This window comes from Etheostoma spectabile, chromosome 21 (assembly GCF_008692095.1).
Source record: "Etheostoma spectabile isolate EspeVRDwgs_2016 chromosome 21, UIUC_Espe_1.0, whole genome shotgun sequence".
Lineage (NCBI taxonomy): Eukaryota > Metazoa > Chordata > Actinopteri > Perciformes > Percidae > Etheostoma > Etheostoma spectabile.
This window is the reverse complement of record NC_045753.1, coordinates 20,037,074-20,056,381: the sequence shown is the minus strand read 5'-3', so window position 1 is coordinate 20,056,381 and position 19,308 is coordinate 20,037,074. Positions and strand designations below refer to the sequence as shown.

Genomic DNA, 19,308 nt, shown 5'->3' with positions numbered 1-19,308 from the left:
CCAGCCCAAGGTAACCAGTTGTTTTGGACCGATTGTTTCATAAACCGTGTGCTGCCTGGTATCATTTACGACGAGTCCTTGCCCATGGATAGCGCAGAGGTGTAGCAGGAGGTTATAGTGCACGATTTAATTATGATTTTAAGCCTAGACAATACAATACAACAATACAATACAGATATACATACATATATATACACACATACATACATACAGTACATACATCCACACATACATACATACATGCACACATACATACACACATACATACACTACCGGTCAAAAGTTTGGGGTCACTTCAAAATTTCCATTGCACTCCATTATAGACAGAATACAAGCTGAGGTCAGTTGTATTGTTTTTTTAACCAGCGCAGCAGTTTTCATATTACATTATGTGCTTACATCATTGCAAAAGGGTTCTCCAATGTTTTCTCAGTTAGTTTTTTTTTTAAATGATATCAGATTAGTGAACAGAATGGGCCTTTGGAACATTGGATGAATGGTTGCTGATAATGGGCAATGTAGATATTGCATTAAAGATCACCCACCCACTCAGATCAGCTGGTATTCTGTCTAACATCGAGTGGAATGGAAATTTGTAAGTGGCCCCATACTTTTGACCGGTAGTGTACATACACACATACATACATACATACACACCTGGACTTACATTAATACCTGAACACTTTATCACTTTAACACTGGACTCAACACTGACACTTTGATTATCAAAGTGTTTTTTGTTTTTTATTTATTGTTTTTTTTAACTTTATTTGACGAATGTTCTTATTGTTATTATAATAATTACTGTTATTATTACTGTTATTACTATTATTGTCTTTATACTGTCTTTTTTCTTTTTTTTCTTGCAAAAACTGCTGCTGGAATTTTCAGTTTCCTCGCGGGAGTCATCCCAAAGGATTAATAAAGAGAAGTCTAAGTCTAAATCAAGGTAACAAGTTGTTTCGATTTGCTCTGTTAAATTGAGATTCTTGTTCTACTGAGCGAAAACAAAGTTTTTTTCACTAGAAACGTGTATGGTGTGATATGACGGTGCAGTGGACTTATGCTATTATTTTTGCTAGATAAGGTTTGAACCCAGCGCGACACGGAACATCGTAATTTCTTTTAAAAACACAATTTTCCCGCTGTACAATGTTATTGTAGTGTCGTGCTCAGATATTCAGTTCAGTTCAGTCCAGTTTATATTGAAGTGCGACATGCAAAGGCAAGTAAAAATGTTTATGAATTTGTAGCGAATCTGTCGACGTCGGTAGCCGTTGAGGTTTACACGGCATCTGGACAGGCTCGAAAACCAAGAGGTGGAAAAACCAGAAGGCACATAACACCGGAAAACGATGGCTACCGTGGACCGGTGAGACTTCCACCGCATGGAGGAAGGATTTTTACCTAAATTATTCTCAAATCAAGCCAGAGAGTAGCCTACCTTCCTGTTTAAGTTGATGTTTGAATTAATGGTTAGCCTATTATGACAGGTCAGAACATTGTAAATATACCTTAATTTAGGAACATAGGCTACCTCAAGATGCTAGCTGTTGGCATATACTGTATTATTACTTTTCCCCATGATGCTAAGTCTGAACATTAGAGTCACAACTGCATAGCATAGAAGAAGACAGGAACCTATCTTGTACCCGGTGTTCCGGGTTCCGTTGTTGTCGTAGTGACTGTTGAAAACGGGAAGAGAACAAGTAGCTGTCCGCGTGAAAGCCTTTTTGTTAAGTTGTCATTAAAATGTTCAACATGACGACGTGTATGTTACCTCTCTGATTTGTTTTTGGAGTCTAGTCTGAGGAAAGTGGTCAGTCGCGTTTGGAACGTGTTAAGGAGAACAGCGCAACACCTGTTACTGTCTATAATACAGTTTTATTGAATACACCTATTTGTCTTCAGAGCCTGTTTAAGTAAACACATGTCACGTAGAAAAGTATTTTGCCCTTTTAAAAGTGGAAAAAAATAAAGTAACAAGTTGGATTCGAACTCGTAGCTACATTTGTGAGAAAACACATAAGTCTCAACAGTCAAACGCAGCACGCCATAACATCAAATCACGAGCCAGTGGGCATGGCATCATATCAACTCAAACGGCACACAGCGTCTCTTAAAAGGAAGAGGCAGCTAGATCAACTTGTGACCACACCACACTGCATGCAAATAACTCACAAGTTGGTCTCGCTCAGAAATTGTCTTTATTTTGTTTGATTCCCACAAAATGCACATCTTGTATGTTTGTCAATGGTAACATTCAAATCAACCTGAAAGTCAAATGTCCAACTCTGACAAAACACGCGGACAGCTACGTATTCTCTCAGCTGTCGTCACTAAGACAACAGACGCATTTGGCTGACGGTGGCCAGTTAACATGGTCTCTCCGGTGGCCGTTGCCTACCGGCAGAGAGAACGTTACCCGAACATTTTTGCCACCAAATCGCTACTTGTACTACACGTCTTATGTAAACACAGGACGCAGACGTGACGTGCATTCAAATATTGGCGCATGTATGACGTAAATGTAGAAAGTTTTGCCTGTTTTGCGCTGAGGCCGGGGCAAGCGCAACAAATATATTTTGGGAATAAGACGCAACCTAGCGGCGAGCGCAGCGCACGCCGTTTACAATGTGAAAACATTTAGAAAGTGATCGTGCCATTGACTAACAAAAACCTGGTCTATATCAGTAGCGCAGCATTTCATTGTTACTTTAACAGCGCATTAGTAAAATGCGCCGAGGCTTATGCACAGCGCGCACACTATACTGGTCACACACACCACACACACACACATGCAAAAGATTACATTTAAAAATATGACAAATATATGCAAATCCGTCATCATAATGCCAAGGTACAACCGGCTTTTAAAGGGAATGGAAGATGACACTCTGATTGGTTTATTGTGTGTTACGCTCAAAACACACCTATGAATTAATGAAAACCCCAAGTAAAACCATTTTGAACCATGCGCCTGGCGCGCGGACCCTCTTTTCCGCAGCAAAACATTTTATTCTACAAAAAATATTTATAATTTATAATATAGAGTATTGCCAAAATTTGAATTACTTTAAAACCTTCCTTTGTATGATTATATGATATAATAGTGAAATGTAGCATTGGGCCTATTTGTGTTTTTTAAACCAAATCACATAACATTTTAAATGTCAAAACAGCTTGAATTAAAATGACTATAAAACAGCTCTCATCAGTACAGTTTCCTTTTAATGGACAGTGAAAAGGGACAGTGAAAAGAAGAGCATCTTGAGTTAGGGTTTTCTATTGGCTTAGGCAGGCACTTCAAAGTGTTGTGCATTTGTTAACAGAGTGGTAATAATCTCTTTAGTCCCAACAGATCTACTACAGTGGAGCACTATAAGGCAGCCATGCTGCTGAGTGGTGTCGGTGATGCTCTGGGATACCGGAACCAGAGCTGGGAGTTCAATAAGTCGGGACCAGCTATTCATCAGGTCAGTGCAGGACCAACATGAAAAGAAAGGTTGAATTTGTGATGAAACAAAACCACTGCTAGAGATGTATTTAACCAAAAATGTCTAAACTCATCCTTTTTGTCCTTGCAGGAGCTGAAAGAGCTTGGCGGTCTGAAGAACATAAAGGTCGAGCTCCCTGACTGGCCGGTAAGCGACGACACAGTCCTGCATCTGGCAACAGCTGAAGGACTGGCAACTGGTAAGGTCAAAATGATTGAACCCATTTGCTCCCTCTGGCTTCTGTCTCTCCTTAAGTTCATTTTGTTTCAGACAAGGAGTTTATTGGATTGATCTGATAGTCAGTGTTGTTCTGCTGAGGCCTCAGTAAGACATGCGTCACACCCTCCTCAAAACTAAAGGTTAAATGTGATTTTTAGTCTTGTCTTGATTTGCTGCACTATTGGAGCTCAGCACAAGGGGAAGGAAATTGTAGACCTTTACTGTGATATGGCAAACAAACAGACTTGTTAGTAGGTTCTTTACATCTATAAAAAGTAAATGGGGACAATGCTTGCACTTTAAACAAGTAAACTTTGCACTGTTACTCTCGTAGGGAAGGCTGGGGAGGAACTCATGCATGAGGTGGCTGCTCGATATGTGGAGGGGATGAAAGACATGGATGGGAGGGCACCAGGGTCTTCAACTATTCTGGGTAAGTCTTCATTTTAAAACCAAATCACATTTATATGTAGTAATGATGGCAGAGATTTGACTTCCATTCCCTGTTTCTCTTTTGATTCTCATTGTTCTTGCTCTTGCAGGAGTCTCCCAGCTGAAGCCAGGAGAGGAAGGGGGCTACAGAGTGCCCTATAATCCAAGGGGGACAGGTTGTGGAGCAGCCATGAGGTCTATGTGCATTGGTCTCAGGTAATAAAAACATAATAACTCAGTCTAATCCTTGTGCATTCCAGGCTGAGCCCTTCTCGAGTTTGGTTATTATTTTTAATTGTCAATTAACAGTATTGCTTTACTGAGCATGCACGGCAACTTATTGACTTACCAAGGGAAAAGGATAAGAGATAAGGAAATATTTTACAAATTGATTTCGATTTGAGTGGCACTATATTGTCAATTTATATCTCTAAATGGCAGGTGTTCCACCAAATTAAGTCACCTAAGTAATCTGTAAGGACATGTTATTTATATAGCACATGTATTTACAAGTAAACTCAATAGGCTTGCGGAACAAAAAAAAATGCTTTCAGTTTGATGGGGACACAGTTATGACATCTCTGAAATCATCAGCCAGCAACAAGAGCATTACAGTTATCTTGTTTGGTTGTGTATGTTTCTTTGAAGAATCATCCTGATGTATAAATCCTCTAACTCTTAATATGTTTTTAAAGTGAGAAAGAGTGGCCCTTTTTATGTTACTGACAGGAATCTGACATTTTTGTTGAAACATGATTTGAATGTGTTAGATGGCCTTCTCTATCAACACGGAGACTTCAACACAGGCATATCTTCATTTACAAGGCTATTTTAGGTCTACTTCCATCCTACCCTCTGACCTATATCAATGTAAATAGTGTCGGGACTTGTTCTGTCTGTTCCAAAGGTTAGAACTAAGCTGGGGGAAAAGGTGTTTAAGTTTGCTACTCCCTCTACCTGGAACAAGTTACACAAGTTACACAAGTTACACTGGAACAAGAAATCCATGAAACGTAATGAGCTGGTCTCATTGGTCGCTTTTAAGAGGATGTTAATTGACTTGGAGGCAAACAGCTGTAGATGTATTGCCTTATGTGTTTAGGATTGTGGTTGACTTTGAGGGATTTGCTGTTTCAGTTGTTTTACGTTTTTAGTGTTTTTGTGTATTAAGATAAGATAGACTTTATTAATCCCGCACTGGAGAAAATTCCTGTGCCACAGCCGCTCAAAAGAAAAAAAATGTACACACATCAGAATAACACAAATACACATTAAGTATACATTGGCAAAACATATGCAATAAGTATAAGAAATGGAAAAAATGTAATAGAGTTAGTAATGAATCAAACATATTCACACAATAAACATACAGTGTATACACACAATGTACAGATAGTTAAGGTGTGGATGAATAGAAATAAAATATTGCACAATTAGAGGTGACACAGAGTAATAAATAATAAAGCGTAGTGCAGAATAATGTCCAGTGAGTATTTTGTGTTTGCATGTACAGTATGTGTGGTTGTACTGCTGCCTGGCTTGGCCAGGACACTCTTGAAAATAGATTTTTTTAGTCTCCAAAAGTCTCTTCCTGGTTAAATAAAGGTAAATAAAATAAATAAAAACAATCAATCAGTCAACAAAGTAGTTGCAATAAATTTTCTGTTGATTGATTATTCAATGAATCCACCTATCGTTTCAGCTCATAGCTCATCACATTTGGTTGGGAAGAGGAATTCATCAGTAATAGATAGAAAGGGATTCATCTGTTTTCAAATTGTAGAAAATAAACTCTCTTCAGCTTTATTTAGGATGAAGAGGCACAATTAAAATGAAGTTGCAAAATGCACATTGTTTTGGTCACCCTAGGACACATACAAAACGTGAAATTGAACATTTAAATTTGCAATTGAGGCATGCAGCTACTGCTCTTATCTAAAGTAATTTATAATAAATGCAACAGTGGAATAAGCAGAATATAGCAGAATAGCATGACGAGGAGTCAATTTAAGCATGACAATAAGTAAGTAATTAGGAAAATTCTTATTTCTCGGCTGTGTGACCTCATTAGGTTTATAGAGAAACCTTCAGCTAAATATCCTCCATAATAACTGTTGCTAAGGACTTTAATACTTTGTCCCCACCAGGTATCCAAAGCCTGACCAGCTGTTGTCGTTGGTGGCGGTTGCCGTGGAGACAGGCAGGATGACCCATCCTCATCCCACTGGTTTCCTGGGAGCCGTAGCATCAGCCCTTTTTACTGCCTATGCTGTCCAGCACAGGCCAATCACAACTTGGGGTCTGGGCCTGATCAACGAGGCGTGTCCAATAGCAAAGAACTTTGTTCAGGGTCGAGGCTTCGCCGTGGAGGAGGCAGAGAGAGACTGGGACTACTTCTGTGACATGTGGCAGGGGTACAGTATGCTGAAATTAGGATTTGCTTGGCTGTCATGCTGTATTCAGACTAGGTTTTTTTAACATCAGCAATTTTCTATTAACGTATTCCAGTCTCAAGGTTAATAGATGATGGCATGAGATTTGTACTATGATGCCACTGGTCAGGTTCAGCTCAGCAGCACTGAGGTCATATTAATTATAAAGTATGGCTCCTGATGACAAGAGAAAACATACATAAAGAAATTACTTTTCTTTTTTAAAGGATAAGTGTGTGGATTTAATTACCACAAACATAAACATCTGTTTTCACCTACGTACATGTACATACAGTAAAAAGGATAGAGGATGTCTATGAACCTGAATGAATTTACTTTTGCAGAATCACATAATATTGAAGCATAGTGTGGGTGTCAGAAAATGTCTTACCTCTGTCCACAGGTACCTGGATTTGAGGGGAATCTCTAGCGGGGTAGGGCCTGTGATTTGGCCCTCTTCCTACGGCCCAGCTGAGAGAGACGAAGCCTACAAAAACTTCAGCCTGTCGGGCTGGGCGGGAGACAGCGGCCATGACGCTCCGATGATAGCACTGGACGCCTTGCTGGGAGCGGGTTCAGACTGGGAGAAGCTGATGAGCAGAGCAGCCTTCCATGGAGGTCAGAGATTCAAACAAGAAAAGATCTTTTTAGTGGTCTTATCAATAAACTGAAAAAAAGTATTTCCCTAACTTTAATCCCACCAAATTTTTAGGAAATCTCAAACATTTCCAAGAGAGCCTAAACCTAAGTATTTTTTTTAACTTTATACCTAAACTTCACCATTGCAAGCCTAGTTACTGCATATAAGATATTTTACATAAACAATAAAGCCTTTTGCTTAAACAGGCTTTTGCCAGCCTATCGGTTTAGCTTGATAATCACAGCACTGCAACTCATACCTTCATCATTTCACATTTTTTCCATTTTCCATTACATTTACTATACATTGATTGTAAGCACAACTAAGCAGTATTAGTTTGTGATAACTACTTGGACCACTGTATTAATGCAACATAATTCAGAATGGTTGGAACAAAGCACAAGAAAATGAATTAAGGGACTAATCCAATGCAAGGTTTATTAAGTATATATATATAGTATATATATAGTATTATCAATAATACACAGTATCTAGAAACAATAGTTTGTTCCCTATAACACAGGCACACATTTGAACTCTTTGTTATTAGGCTTTTATTAGAGGTGTGACAAGACATCCAGCTCACGAGACTGAGATGAGATGAGACAAGATTTCAACACTATTTTTCAGAAAACTTCAATGAAGAAATAAGACTGGAAAATAGTCCTTTTTATTCAATCGAAAGTCACAAAATGAAAACCGAGCACTGAAAGGTTTTGCCATAAACTCAAATGACTGGCTTCTCTCCTGTATAGCTAACAGTTATACTGTTACTTATTCCATATGTATGGTGGAGAGAGAGTCATCTTCACTCAGAGAACCAAGGTTACAACATAACTAAGCGTTTTCTGGCAGTAGTTGTAAAAGTAAACTCAAAGTCAACTTTGGAGAATGTCAAGGGGATATTCTATTCTAATTTCAAGGCTGCTGCTCTGCACTTGTGTACTGTTATCGCAAGAAGCTTTTTACCTTGATGAGAAATCTTGTCAGGTTTAATCTTGCGAGATCTCATGGGGACGAGATCTCGTCAGACCTCTAGATACTATAAATTGATTCTTCCTTATTATATTTTATATTATAGCACAATTAAATGACTATATGCACTTGTGTAACCAGTATTTGACCAAAACACTTTGAACTATGACTACACCCTAACACACCCTGTTTTATGTGGACACTTTACTTATGCAGCCCTGAATCATATGCTGCGTCTCTAAATTGTCAATCATTAAAACTTTGAGAACCAGTGGTTTAGCATGTAAACAAAAAAGTCATAGAATAGCATGTTGAAAAAAATGATAAAAAAGTTAATTCAGCTGAGGCTAGAAAATGTAGACCAGAAAGGGGGAAATACTTCCCATCCCCCCAGAAAATCGCACCCTGCTCACAGCCATGTTAGCATAGGCATAGCTTAGTTCTAATGTTAGAGGCATAATTTATACATTGGCAAGAGAGACAGATATACAACAGATAAGAGACACGCATACAGTCCTTTATTTACAGTGCTATATTGCGCAACATCATTAATAAGGACAGAAAAACAGTTAATTACTGCCTGCAATAACATTGAGCTTCCTGAATGATAGCTGTCAATCAAAGTATACTAAGGAGGTTCGTGAGTGGGATCGCCTTGAAAGTGATCAATCATAGGAGGGCCAGTGCCCCCTTGGTTTCCAGAGCTCCGACTGCTATCCATCCGTGGCATATATCAGTATGAAACTGGGACAGTTTTATAACCTGTGAGAAAGTCTCATAATTTTGTGAAATAGTAGTCAGATTATGTGTTTTGGTACAGTTGGTTTTAACACCTGATGCAAGCTGTACTGTAGTATGCAGAACAACACATGCACCCGCTTTATCAGCATTGCCCACACTCCCTGAACAAGCTGGTTAACACAAATATTTTGTGATCAAATGTTTTTTATTTAAAAATAACAAACAATTAAAAATAATATGCTGAGACATGAGAACGTGTCCCAGGACCAACAAAAAATAATAATAAAATAAAAACACAATTCAATTCAGTTGAAGTCAATTTTGTTATTATAGCGATAAATCACAACAACAGTTGTCTCACAGCGCTTTTCATAAAAGAGCAGATCTAGACCGTACTCTGTGATGTCATTTACAGAAACCCAACAATTCCCACCAAGAGTAAGCACTAGGCGACAGAGGCAAGGAAACACTTCCTTTTTAAGAAGCAGAAACCTCGAACAGAACCATGGCTCAGGGTGGGCGGCCATCGGCCTTGACCGTTTGGGGGTGAGAGAAAGAGACAGACAGAGAAAGACAGTCAGACAGACAGACAGACAGACAGAGAGGGAGAGAGAGAAATGGAGAATTATAGCAGAGGGTGTCGAGCAGGAACATGGAGGCAGCAGGTGACTCCAACCATCAAACCAGACTCCACAGCTCCAGAGCCAGAAACAGTACTTACACAACATTAAGAGTGATGTCCGCAGCTTGCAAATATTACATACGGAAACAGACACAAACACACACATAAGCACCCACACACACATACAGACATAAGATTAGGGACTATTACACATGTGTAAATAGAAGTAAGAAGGCTGTAGCACAGATCTACAGCATGGATTTCAAGGATGTGCCAAGTGTCCAAAGTTTTTTCTGGCGCTCCATTTATGCACGCTGTAGAGAGTTCCTTATATAAGACATCCAAAAAGGATCCATGTACAAAACGACAAGTCATGAGGTAGTTTCAGACGGGTTGCAATCATTTTCTTAGCAGCTGTAAGTCCATCAAATGTATGTGGAAAAAAGTCAAAAAAGTCATGTTGAATAAAGTCGAAAAAAGGTCATAGTTTTGTATGTCAAAAAAAGTCATAAAAGGTTATAGTATAGCATGTCGAAAAAGGTCATAGTATAGCATTTCAAAAGTCATATTGACAGAATAAAGTAATAAAAGTTTGGCATGTCGAAAAAAATTCTAAAACATCATGGTATCGTATGTTGAAAATGTCAGTGTTGTGTCGAAAAAAAGTCATAATAAGTCATAGTGTATGTCCAAAAAAGTCATAGTATAGTGTATTAAAAAGTCATAGTATAGTATATCCAAAAAAGTCACAGTATAGTACGTCATAAAAGGTCATAGTATAGAATGTCAAAAAAAGTCATAGTACAGTACGCTGAAAAAAGTCATAGCAAAGTGTGTTGAAAAAAGTCAAAAAAGTCATAGAATAGTATGTTGAGAAAAGTTGAAAAAAGTGTATGTGTAGAGTCGGAAAAAAGTCATAATGAGTCATAGCATGTCGAAAACAGTCATAGTATAGTATGTTGGAAAAAGTCATAGTAAAATGTATAATGAAAATCATAGTATAGTATATCAACAAATGTCATATGTCATATGTTAAGAAAAATCATATTGACTGTAAAAAATATAAAAAAGTTATAGGATGGAATGTCGAAAAATGTCATAGTGTAGTCTGTCAAAAAAGACAAATTGACTGAAAAAAGTTCAAAAGTCATAGTATGTCGAATAAAGTCATAGTATAATGAGAAAAAATCATAAAAAGTCATAGTATGTCAACAAATATCATAGTGTAGTTTGTCAAAAAGTCATATTGACTGAGAAAAGTTTAAAAAAGTATGTAAAAATAAAGTCATAGTATAGTATGTCGAAAAAAGTCATAGCATAGTATGTCGAGAAATGTCAGTGTAGTGTGTCGAAAAATTCATATTAACTGAAAAAAGTTTTTAAAAAAGTCATAGTATAGTATGTCCAAAATTTTGAAAAAAAATCACAGTTCAGTGTGTCGAAAAAAGTCCTAGTATAGTATATCAAAAAAGTTTTAATATAGTACGTCGAAAAAAGTTACAAAATAGTCATGGTGTAGTATGTCAAGAAAGTCCTATTGACTGAAAAGGTTTAAAAAATGAATAGTATAGTATGTCAAAAAAGTAATAGTATGTCAAAAATTTAAAAAAAAAGTCATAGTATAGTATGTCAAAAAAGGTCACAGTATAGTATGTTGAAAAATGTCAAAAAAGTTATAGGATAGTATGTTGACAAATGTCATATTGTAGTATATTAAAAAAGTTATACTGACTGAAAAAAGTCATAGTATAGTATGTTGAAAAAAGTCATAGTATAGTATGTTGAAAAATGTCAAAAAAAAGTCATAGGATAGTGTGTTGAAAAATGACAAAAAAACTCTTTGAAAAATGATTGTATGTCAAAAGTCACAAAAGGTATATACAAAAGTATAGCATGTCAGCAAATGTCATAGTATAGTATGTCAAAAAAGTCATATTGACTGAAAACTTTCCAAAAAGTCATAGCATGTTGTAAAATGTCACTAAAAAGTCATAGTATGTCAAAAATTGTAAAATACATTCATAGTATAGTATGTCGAAAAAGTCATCAAATAATATGTCGACAAATGTCATAGTGTAGTTTGTCAAAAAAGTTATATTGACTGAATTTCTTTTTAAAAAGTCATAGTATAGTATGTTGAAAAAGTCATAGTATAGCATGTCAAAATAATTCTAAAAACTCATAGTATAGCATGTCAAATACGTCATAGTATATATATGTTGAAAAAATTCATAAAAAGTCATAGTCTAGCATGTCGACAATGGTCATAGTATAGTATGTCAAAATACGTCATGGTGTATTATGTCAAGAAGTCATATTATAGTGTGACGTAAATGTGAAAAAATCATAATATGTATGTATGTATAATGTCAAGAAAAAATCATATTGACTGTAAAAAATATTAAAAAGTTATAGGATAGCATGTAAAAAAGTCATAATGTAGTATGTAAAATAAGTTGAAAGATGCATAGTATGTGTGATGGGGTGATGATGTGAGGACCCAAATGCGGAGAGAAGGAGGGAGGCAGGAGCAGGCAAACAAGGCTTATTGCAGTCTTTAACAAAAAAACAATCCACAAGAGACACCAGGTCGAGGGAAAATCAAAATCCGAAATCCACAAACAGACAGGCAGAGGAGCAGGGGAAAAGCAAAAAAAACAGGAGACTACGGGGAAAAACTCACGGAAGATCAGGAGGCATCAACGCAGACATGTGGCACAGGCAGACTGAAATACAACAAATGACCAACAAGAGCAGAGGAAACACTGGGTTAAATACAAGAGGTAATTAGTAATGAGGAACAGGTGAGACATCAGGTGAATCAATTAGGGCGGGCAGGGCAATAGACAAACAAAGTAAAGCTAGACTAGATAAGACAAGACAGGAAGCCGACTTCACAAAAACAGGAAGTGAAACACACAGACGATTACCGGGGACGGAACAGGACACAGCACACAGGACCTGGGAAAACACTGAGACATTCACAGGGAAGCAGAAACGGGAAAACAAACCCAACAAAAACCCCAAACCACAACAGTATTGCACGTTATAAAATGTCAGTGTAGTGTTGATAAAAGTCATAGAATAGTATGTAATTGTATAGTATTTTAAGAATTGTCTGTCTTGTGACTTTTAAAAAGAAGTAAAAACAACACATTAAAAAGAAACTCATTTTTATTCACGTACAGTACAAGTTTTACACATCATTGCTAAAACAAATCTCAAAATATTCATAGTATAGCATAGGCACAGTATATTAGATTGAATGGATTACAAAATGTATTGTGTCAAAAAATTCATGTTATAGTAAAAAAAAACTCGAGGAAAAAGTATAGTATGTTGAAAAACCTCAAAAAAGCATTGTATAGTGTGTGAAGTGTCTTGTGTGACTTTTAAAAAGAAGTAAAAACAACACATTGAATAGAAACACAGTTTTATTCAGTGTCACACATTATTGCTAAAACAAATGTCATAAAAATTCATAGTATAGCATGTCAAAAACTGCATAGTATATTATGTCAAAAAAGTCACAATAAGTCATAGTATACTATGTTAAAAAAAGTAAAAAAAGTTATAGTATAGTATTTTGAAAACAGTCATAGAATAGCATGTTGACAAAGTCGAAAAAAGTCAGAGTATAGCATAGTATGTATAGTACACTGTATAGTATATACAGTGTATAGTGTATAGTATATATAGTGTAGTGGCAAAAAGTCACAATAAGTCATAGTATAGTATGTTAAAGTTGAAAAATGTCATAGTACAGTATTTTGAAAAAGTCATAGTATAAGTATGTCTAAAAAAAATCATAAGTCATAGTATAGCATGTCGAAAAAAGTGATATTGTAGTGTCGAAAAAGTCACAATAAGTCAATAAGTATGTTAAAAAAAAGTCATAGTATATCATGTTGACAAATGTCATAGTATAGTATGTTAAAAAAAAGTTATAGTATAGCATGTCGACAAATGTTATAGTGTATGTCAAAAAAAGTAGAATAAAAGTCCTAGTATTCCATTTTCAAAAAGTCTTAGCATAGCATGTTGAAAAAATTCTAATAAGTCGTAGTACAGAATGTTGAAAAAGGTCAGTATATTTTGATGAAAAAAAGTCAAATAAGTCATAGTATAGTATGTTGAAAAATGAAGTGTAGTTTAGTGTCAAAAAAGTCACAATAAGTCATAGTAAATGAATAAAGTCATAGTATAGTAAGTTGAAAAAAGTCATAAAATGTCACAGTATGTCGACAAATGTCATAGTATGTCGAAAAAAGTCATAGTACAGTATTTTGGAAAAAGTAATAGTATAGTATGTTGAAAAAAAGTAATAGTATGTTGGAAAAAGTCATAATACAGTATGTTGAAAAATGTCAGTTTAGTGTAAAAAAAAATCACAATAAGTAATAGTATAATATGTCAAAAAAGTCATAATATAGCATATCGTAAAAAGTCATAGTATTGTATTTTCAAAAAGTCTAAGTATAGCATGTTGAAAAAATTCAAGTAAGTCATAGTACAGAATGTTGAAAATAGTCAGTATAGAAAAGTCATATACTGAAAAAGTCCAAAAAATAATGTCGACAAATAGTATGTTGAAAAAAATATTTCAGTTTTGTGTCACAAAAAAGTCACAATAAGTCATAACAAAGTAAGTCGAAAAAAGTCATAAAATGTCATAGTATAGCATGTCGGAAAAAGTCATAATACAGTATGTCGAAAAAGTTATAGTATGTTGAAAAAAATCATAGTATGTCGGAAAAAGTCATAATACAGTATGTTGAAAAACGTATTATGTTGAAAAAAATCATATTATAGTATGTCGAAAAATGTCAGTTTAATGTCGAAAAAAATCACAATAAGTAATAGTATAGTATATTGAAAAAGGTCATATTATAGTATGTCAAAAAAAAGTCATAGAATAGTATGTGGAAAAAAGTCCAAAAAGGTTATAGTATAGCATGTCGTCAAATATCATAGTATAATATGTCAAGAAAAATTATATTGACTGTAAAAATTATCAAAAAGTCATAGGATGGCATGTCAAAAAAAAGTCAAAGTATAGTAAGTCGACAAATTTCATAGTGTAGTATGTCAAAAAAGTCATATTGACTGAAAAAAGTTAAAAAGTCATAGTATGTCAAAAAGTCCTGGTATAGTATGATGAATAAGTCGAAAATCTATGTATGTCAAAAAAAACTGTAAAAAGTCATAGTATAGCATGTCGAAAAAAAAATTCATAAAGTTCTAGTATAATATTTTGAAAAAGCAATAGAATAGTATGTCGAAATATGTCATGGTGTAGTATGACAAAAAAGTCCTAGTATAGTATGTTGAAATATTTCGTAGTGTAGTATGTCGAAAAAAGAAGAAAAACGTCCTAGTATGGCATTTCAATAAAGTTGAAAAGTCATTGTATAGTCTATTAAAAAAAAGTCATATTGTAGTGTCGAAAAAAAGTCCTAAGTCATAGTATAGTATGTCAAAAAGTGTCGCAAAAAAGTCATATAGTGTAGAATGTTGAAAAAGTCATAGTATAGCATGTCGAAAAAATTCCCAAAAAATCATATTATAGTATGTTGAAAAAGTCATAGTTTAGTGTCGAAAAGAATCACAATAAGTAATAGTATAGTATGTCAAAAAAGTCATAGTAAAGCAAGTCGACAAAACTTGTCATTACAATTGCGTAATATGTCAAAAAAGTCCTAATATAGTATGTTGAAATATGTCAATGTGTAGAATGTCGAAAAAAACAGCAAAAAGTTAAAAAAAAAGTCGCAGTAGAGTATGTCGAAAAAAGCAATAGTACAGCATGTTGTAAAAAAGTCAAAGCAGTCATAGTAGTAGACGTAGTTGTTAATCTCCCGTCCTGCACCCACGTCGTTCAAATAGCAAATGCACCTGTGCCCATCTTTGCGCCCATGGGTGTGCTGGTCTTACAGGGAGGTGTGTTCAGGTGATTCTTGGTGTATTGTTATCTTGAGGTAGCAGGAAGTGATCGCGCTATTGACCAACAAAAACTTGGTCTGACATCAATAGCGCAGCATTTTTTTATTTTATTTTTTAAACAGTGCATTAGTAAATTGCGTATGGGCTTATGCACAGCACGCGCACACTATGCTTGTTACAAACACAAGGAAGCGCAGCAGCTCACGAACATGCAAAAGATTACATATAAATATATTACAGTGCAAATCCGGCATCGTAATAGCAACGCGCCAAAGTACAAGTGCACCTGGCTTTTAAAGGGAATGAGAGATGACACACTGATTGGGTTATTGCATGTTACGCCCCAAAACACACCTATAAAGGAAGACTTAAGTACAACCCTTCTGAAACATGCACCTGGTGCACGGACCCATTTTTCCACCATCAAATTAGCAAAAGTGGATTTAGACACGTCCTAAATGCACCATGCGCTTCACGCTGTGCGCTTAGATCGTTAAAATAGGGCCCATAGTACAGTATGTCAAAAAAAGTAGGAAAAAAAAGTTAAAAATGTATACAAATATAACTTTTCATCCATCCACCTGACTTTCACTACACTTTCAAAAGAGGCCAGGGCCCATTTAGGAGACAAATGTTTATATTTTCATACCAGTGACGCTGCTTGAAATGCGATGTCTTTAGTGTAGAGGATCTTTGGTCTAGTACAGGGATTAACAACCTGTTGTAGGCTGCTCAACCAATGGCACACTAGCATTGAGTGTGAGAGAGTTTTGGGAAAACTTTCCAATCCGCATGCCAAATGACCTCTTTTATAGCTATTAGCAGTTTAGTTGATTGGCGACTCAATGCTGTTATGTCATAGTTATTAATAAGAACATTTTTAAAATGCCCCTTCATATGAAAAAGGTTGCTGACCCCTGGTATGTCAAAAATGTATATTATGTTGAAAAGTCATAAACTAATTTGATGTTGGGGGAAAAGTCATTGTACAGTATGTTGAAAAGTCATAGCACTAGATTAACTCATTAAAAAATGTCATACTATAGTATTGTCAGAAAAGAAATAATTGTATGTTAAAAAAGTCATAGTATCTTATGTCAAAATAAATCTGTATAATAGTAGTCATAGTATGGAATGTTGAAAGAAAATCTTAAAGCTATAGTGCACCACTGTCAGCTCAACAACACTCTCTGTATGGCTGTTTAGAAAATGGGGTAGTCAGGCGACTTTCGCATACCGAAAACCAATGGAAGAGAATTACTTCTTATGAAGAGTCCATCATGTCCTCCTTGACTACAAGAAACTGCATGGAGGAAGGGTGGGGGTGGGGGTGGTGCGCAATCATCAAAGGCTTGTATCAGGTGGATGCAACAACAGTGTTGTCATTACTTAGAATTCCTCATGGGGGAGAGAAACGCGCACTATAGCTTTAAAAAGGTCATAGTACAGCATAAGTCCTATTATAGTTAATCATAAAAATGTTTATCGCAGTTTGTATGTTACATATCATTGCTAAAAAAAAAAAAGGTTAGTCATAGGTTGAAATAAGTCAGAAGCCATAATAGTACATATTGGCATTACCAATTAGAGTTTCTGTAAATAGTATGTGTGTGAGTGAAATTCTCCATTTCCTTTTCTTCCTGCCCAGGTGACAGTGACAGCACAGCAGTAATTGCCTGCTGCTGCTGGGGTCTCCTCTACGGCACCCAGGGGGTCCCTGAAGGCAACTACTCCAACCTTGAGTACCGGGACCGACTTGAGCGCAGTGCCGAGCAACTCTACGCCCTGTCACACTGAGAAGGCCACCCCAGCCTGCTGCACTAACGGAGTGTGTCCCAACATCGTGCACTAAGGGGAAACTAGGCCAAACAGTGACGTAGGGCAAGCTGGCACGCTCGATAGTACATCAATCTAGAGGGCTGTCACTGAGCCAAAAAGTGTGGTGTCATACTTGCCTGAAGGAGAAGCAGAGTGCCCCACTAACCCAAACAGTTATTTCTGCCACAAAAAGGACTGTGTGCCTCATGAGGCCGGTGTATAAAGAGGGTTCCCCCTAGTGACCATTTTAAATTAACATGCAAAATTGCACCACTAAGCAGAACGAATCCAAGCTAATGTGTAGAGAATACTAAAAGTCCCCTTGGAGGTAATTACTTTGTTTTGTCAGTCTGACATAATGGCAAATTCTTATCAAGCTTAAAAATAAATGTATTCTTGTTGTGGTCTAATAAATAATAAATTCTGTCTCATAGTTGTTACTGTTACTTCATGCAGTGCAGAGCAAGACTTTAATAACTGTAATAGTCGAACAGCACAATTAGTGATGCAATAAATTAAACAAAGCTTATAAGTTGAGTTGAAAACTTTATTTTTTTGGTCATTGTTGTTTTAATATTTTTTTTGTCTTGTCTATTTTTTATTAATTATATATTTCTACAGGAGAGAAGTAGCAAAGGGGTGGTTTTCACTAATGGATTGAGTTAAAAAAAGGAAAATGATTTGCTAAAAATACCCTCTCTTAAAATCCATCCTTTTCGTGATTTGTTTCCCATTTGTATCATGATACTTACAAAACCCCACAAGGCTAAAAATACACTGCTGGAAGATAAAGTGTCTGCTGCTGTGTTTCATCCGTGTTATTTCCTCTCCAACTGCCCAGCAAGGTGCCTTAAGTCTCTGGGTAAAACGTTGGAGAGAAGAGCAGGATGGCAGCCATGGTTTGGTGCGGCTGCTGTCGTCTGCCACCTTCATCATTAAAAAATGTCCTCTTCTGGGGCTGACTATGAGGTTTGTACACATGAAGTCCGTTACAGCAATAGAATAATATGCCGTGAGACTTTTGTCCTCTTCTCTCCTCTGTATGGTCGTCAGTTTGTTTGAGTCGCATTCAGTCTAGGCCTCATCCAGCGGGCAGTTGGATGTTGGGGTATTTAAGAACAGTTTGGGAAGTGGGGAGGAGGGCAGATGAGGTTTAGTTTCAGGCTGATGGAAGGGAGCCGGGTGCGTTTGTACCTGCATTGCTGTGGGGGGGGGGGGGGGGGGGGTGGGGGGGGGGAAAACGAAAATATAAATATATACTCTAAATGCTACACTTTACCACAGATAGAGAATCAAGGGATAGGTTTCACTCTGCATTATGCATACTGTTACCTTGTGGATGGCCTATGTAGAAGTGTTGGTGTGCTCCTTGCTGTGGTCCATGCTGGGGGTGCTGGGGGTGCTGGGGCACTGAGCCAGGGCCCTGCTGAGGAGGAGGCTGCAACATCACTAACTGGGGCTGACCGTGGCTCCCCGAGTGGTGGGGACCCGACATGGCTCCCTGTACATGGGCCTGCAGGTTCAGGAAGTGGACAAACCAAGTTTAGGGGCAAAATCTTTTTGTTTTTTCTGATTTGGAGTGATGCATTAAAAGGAACAATAACCATACAGCAGGAAAAGTAGCAGCACCGTGTATCTATACCTGTGCTATCTGTCCCAGGGGATACGTTTGTGGGATGCCCTGGTGGCTGTGGATGCTGTAGCCCTGAATGGGGTAAGATCCTTGTGGAGACGTGTGGCCGGGCGGCATGTTGGGTGGGGTGGGTGCTGATAGGGGACCTGAGTGGTACAAGGACTGGGGCTGTGGACCTGACTGGGCATTCTGAAAAGAGAAATTACAACATTGAAAAAGGTTAGAAGAGCCAATAAATGAATCACAATGACCATGTGCCAGAGACTGGATTCTTTTAAAAATATGGCCCATAAAAAGGACCTGAAGACCGGGCTAAACAGACACCTCCTCCCCAAAGGAGAGAAAGTAACAGGGGG

General features: G+C 36.9%; 2 protein-coding genes across 7 annotated transcripts in view; one reads left to right on the top strand and one right to left on the bottom strand.

Annotated features, from left to right (window-relative positions):
• Positions 1-17,744, top strand: part of adprh (ADP-ribosylarginine hydrolase) — a 27,477-nt gene extending 9,733 nt beyond the window's left edge. Inside the window, exons 1-8 of one of the 4 annotated variants that reach the window (XM_032502513.1) lie at positions 931-949; positions 3,353-3,476; positions 3,588-3,696; positions 4,051-4,149; positions 4,259-4,364; positions 6,296-6,562; positions 6,984-7,198; positions 17,150-17,744. In XM_032502513.1, coding sequence (XP_032358404.1) covers positions 3,393-3,476; positions 3,588-3,696; positions 4,051-4,149; positions 4,259-4,364; positions 6,296-6,562; positions 6,984-7,198; positions 17,150-17,298 — 1,029 coding nt within the window. In that variant the 5' untranslated portion in view covers positions 931-949; positions 3,353-3,392 and the 3' untranslated portion in view covers positions 17,299-17,744. Of the gene's footprint in view, positions 1-930; positions 950-1,253; positions 1,373-1,477; positions 1,494-3,352; positions 3,477-3,587; positions 3,697-4,050; positions 4,150-4,258; positions 4,365-6,295; positions 6,563-6,983; positions 7,199-17,149 lie in introns of those variants that run through there. The other 3 variants (XM_032502512.1, XM_032502514.1, XM_032502515.1) reach the window with 3 other exon arrangements.
• Positions 17,745-18,140: 396 nt separating this feature from the next.
• Positions 18,141-19,308, bottom strand: part of LOC116671273 (ataxin-2-like protein) — a 12,026-nt gene continuing 10,858 nt past the window's right edge. For all 3 annotated transcript variants that reach the window (XM_032502428.1, XM_032502426.1, XM_032502429.1), the window contains exons 21-23: positions 18,962-19,141; positions 18,652-18,832; positions 18,141-18,521 (exon numbers count right to left, since the gene is read on the bottom strand). In XM_032502428.1, the coding sequence (XP_032358319.1) occupies positions 18,394-18,521; positions 18,652-18,832; positions 18,962-19,141 (489 nt within the window). In that variant the 3' untranslated portion in view covers positions 18,141-18,393. The remainder of the gene's footprint in view (positions 18,522-18,651; positions 18,833-18,961; positions 19,142-19,308) is intronic.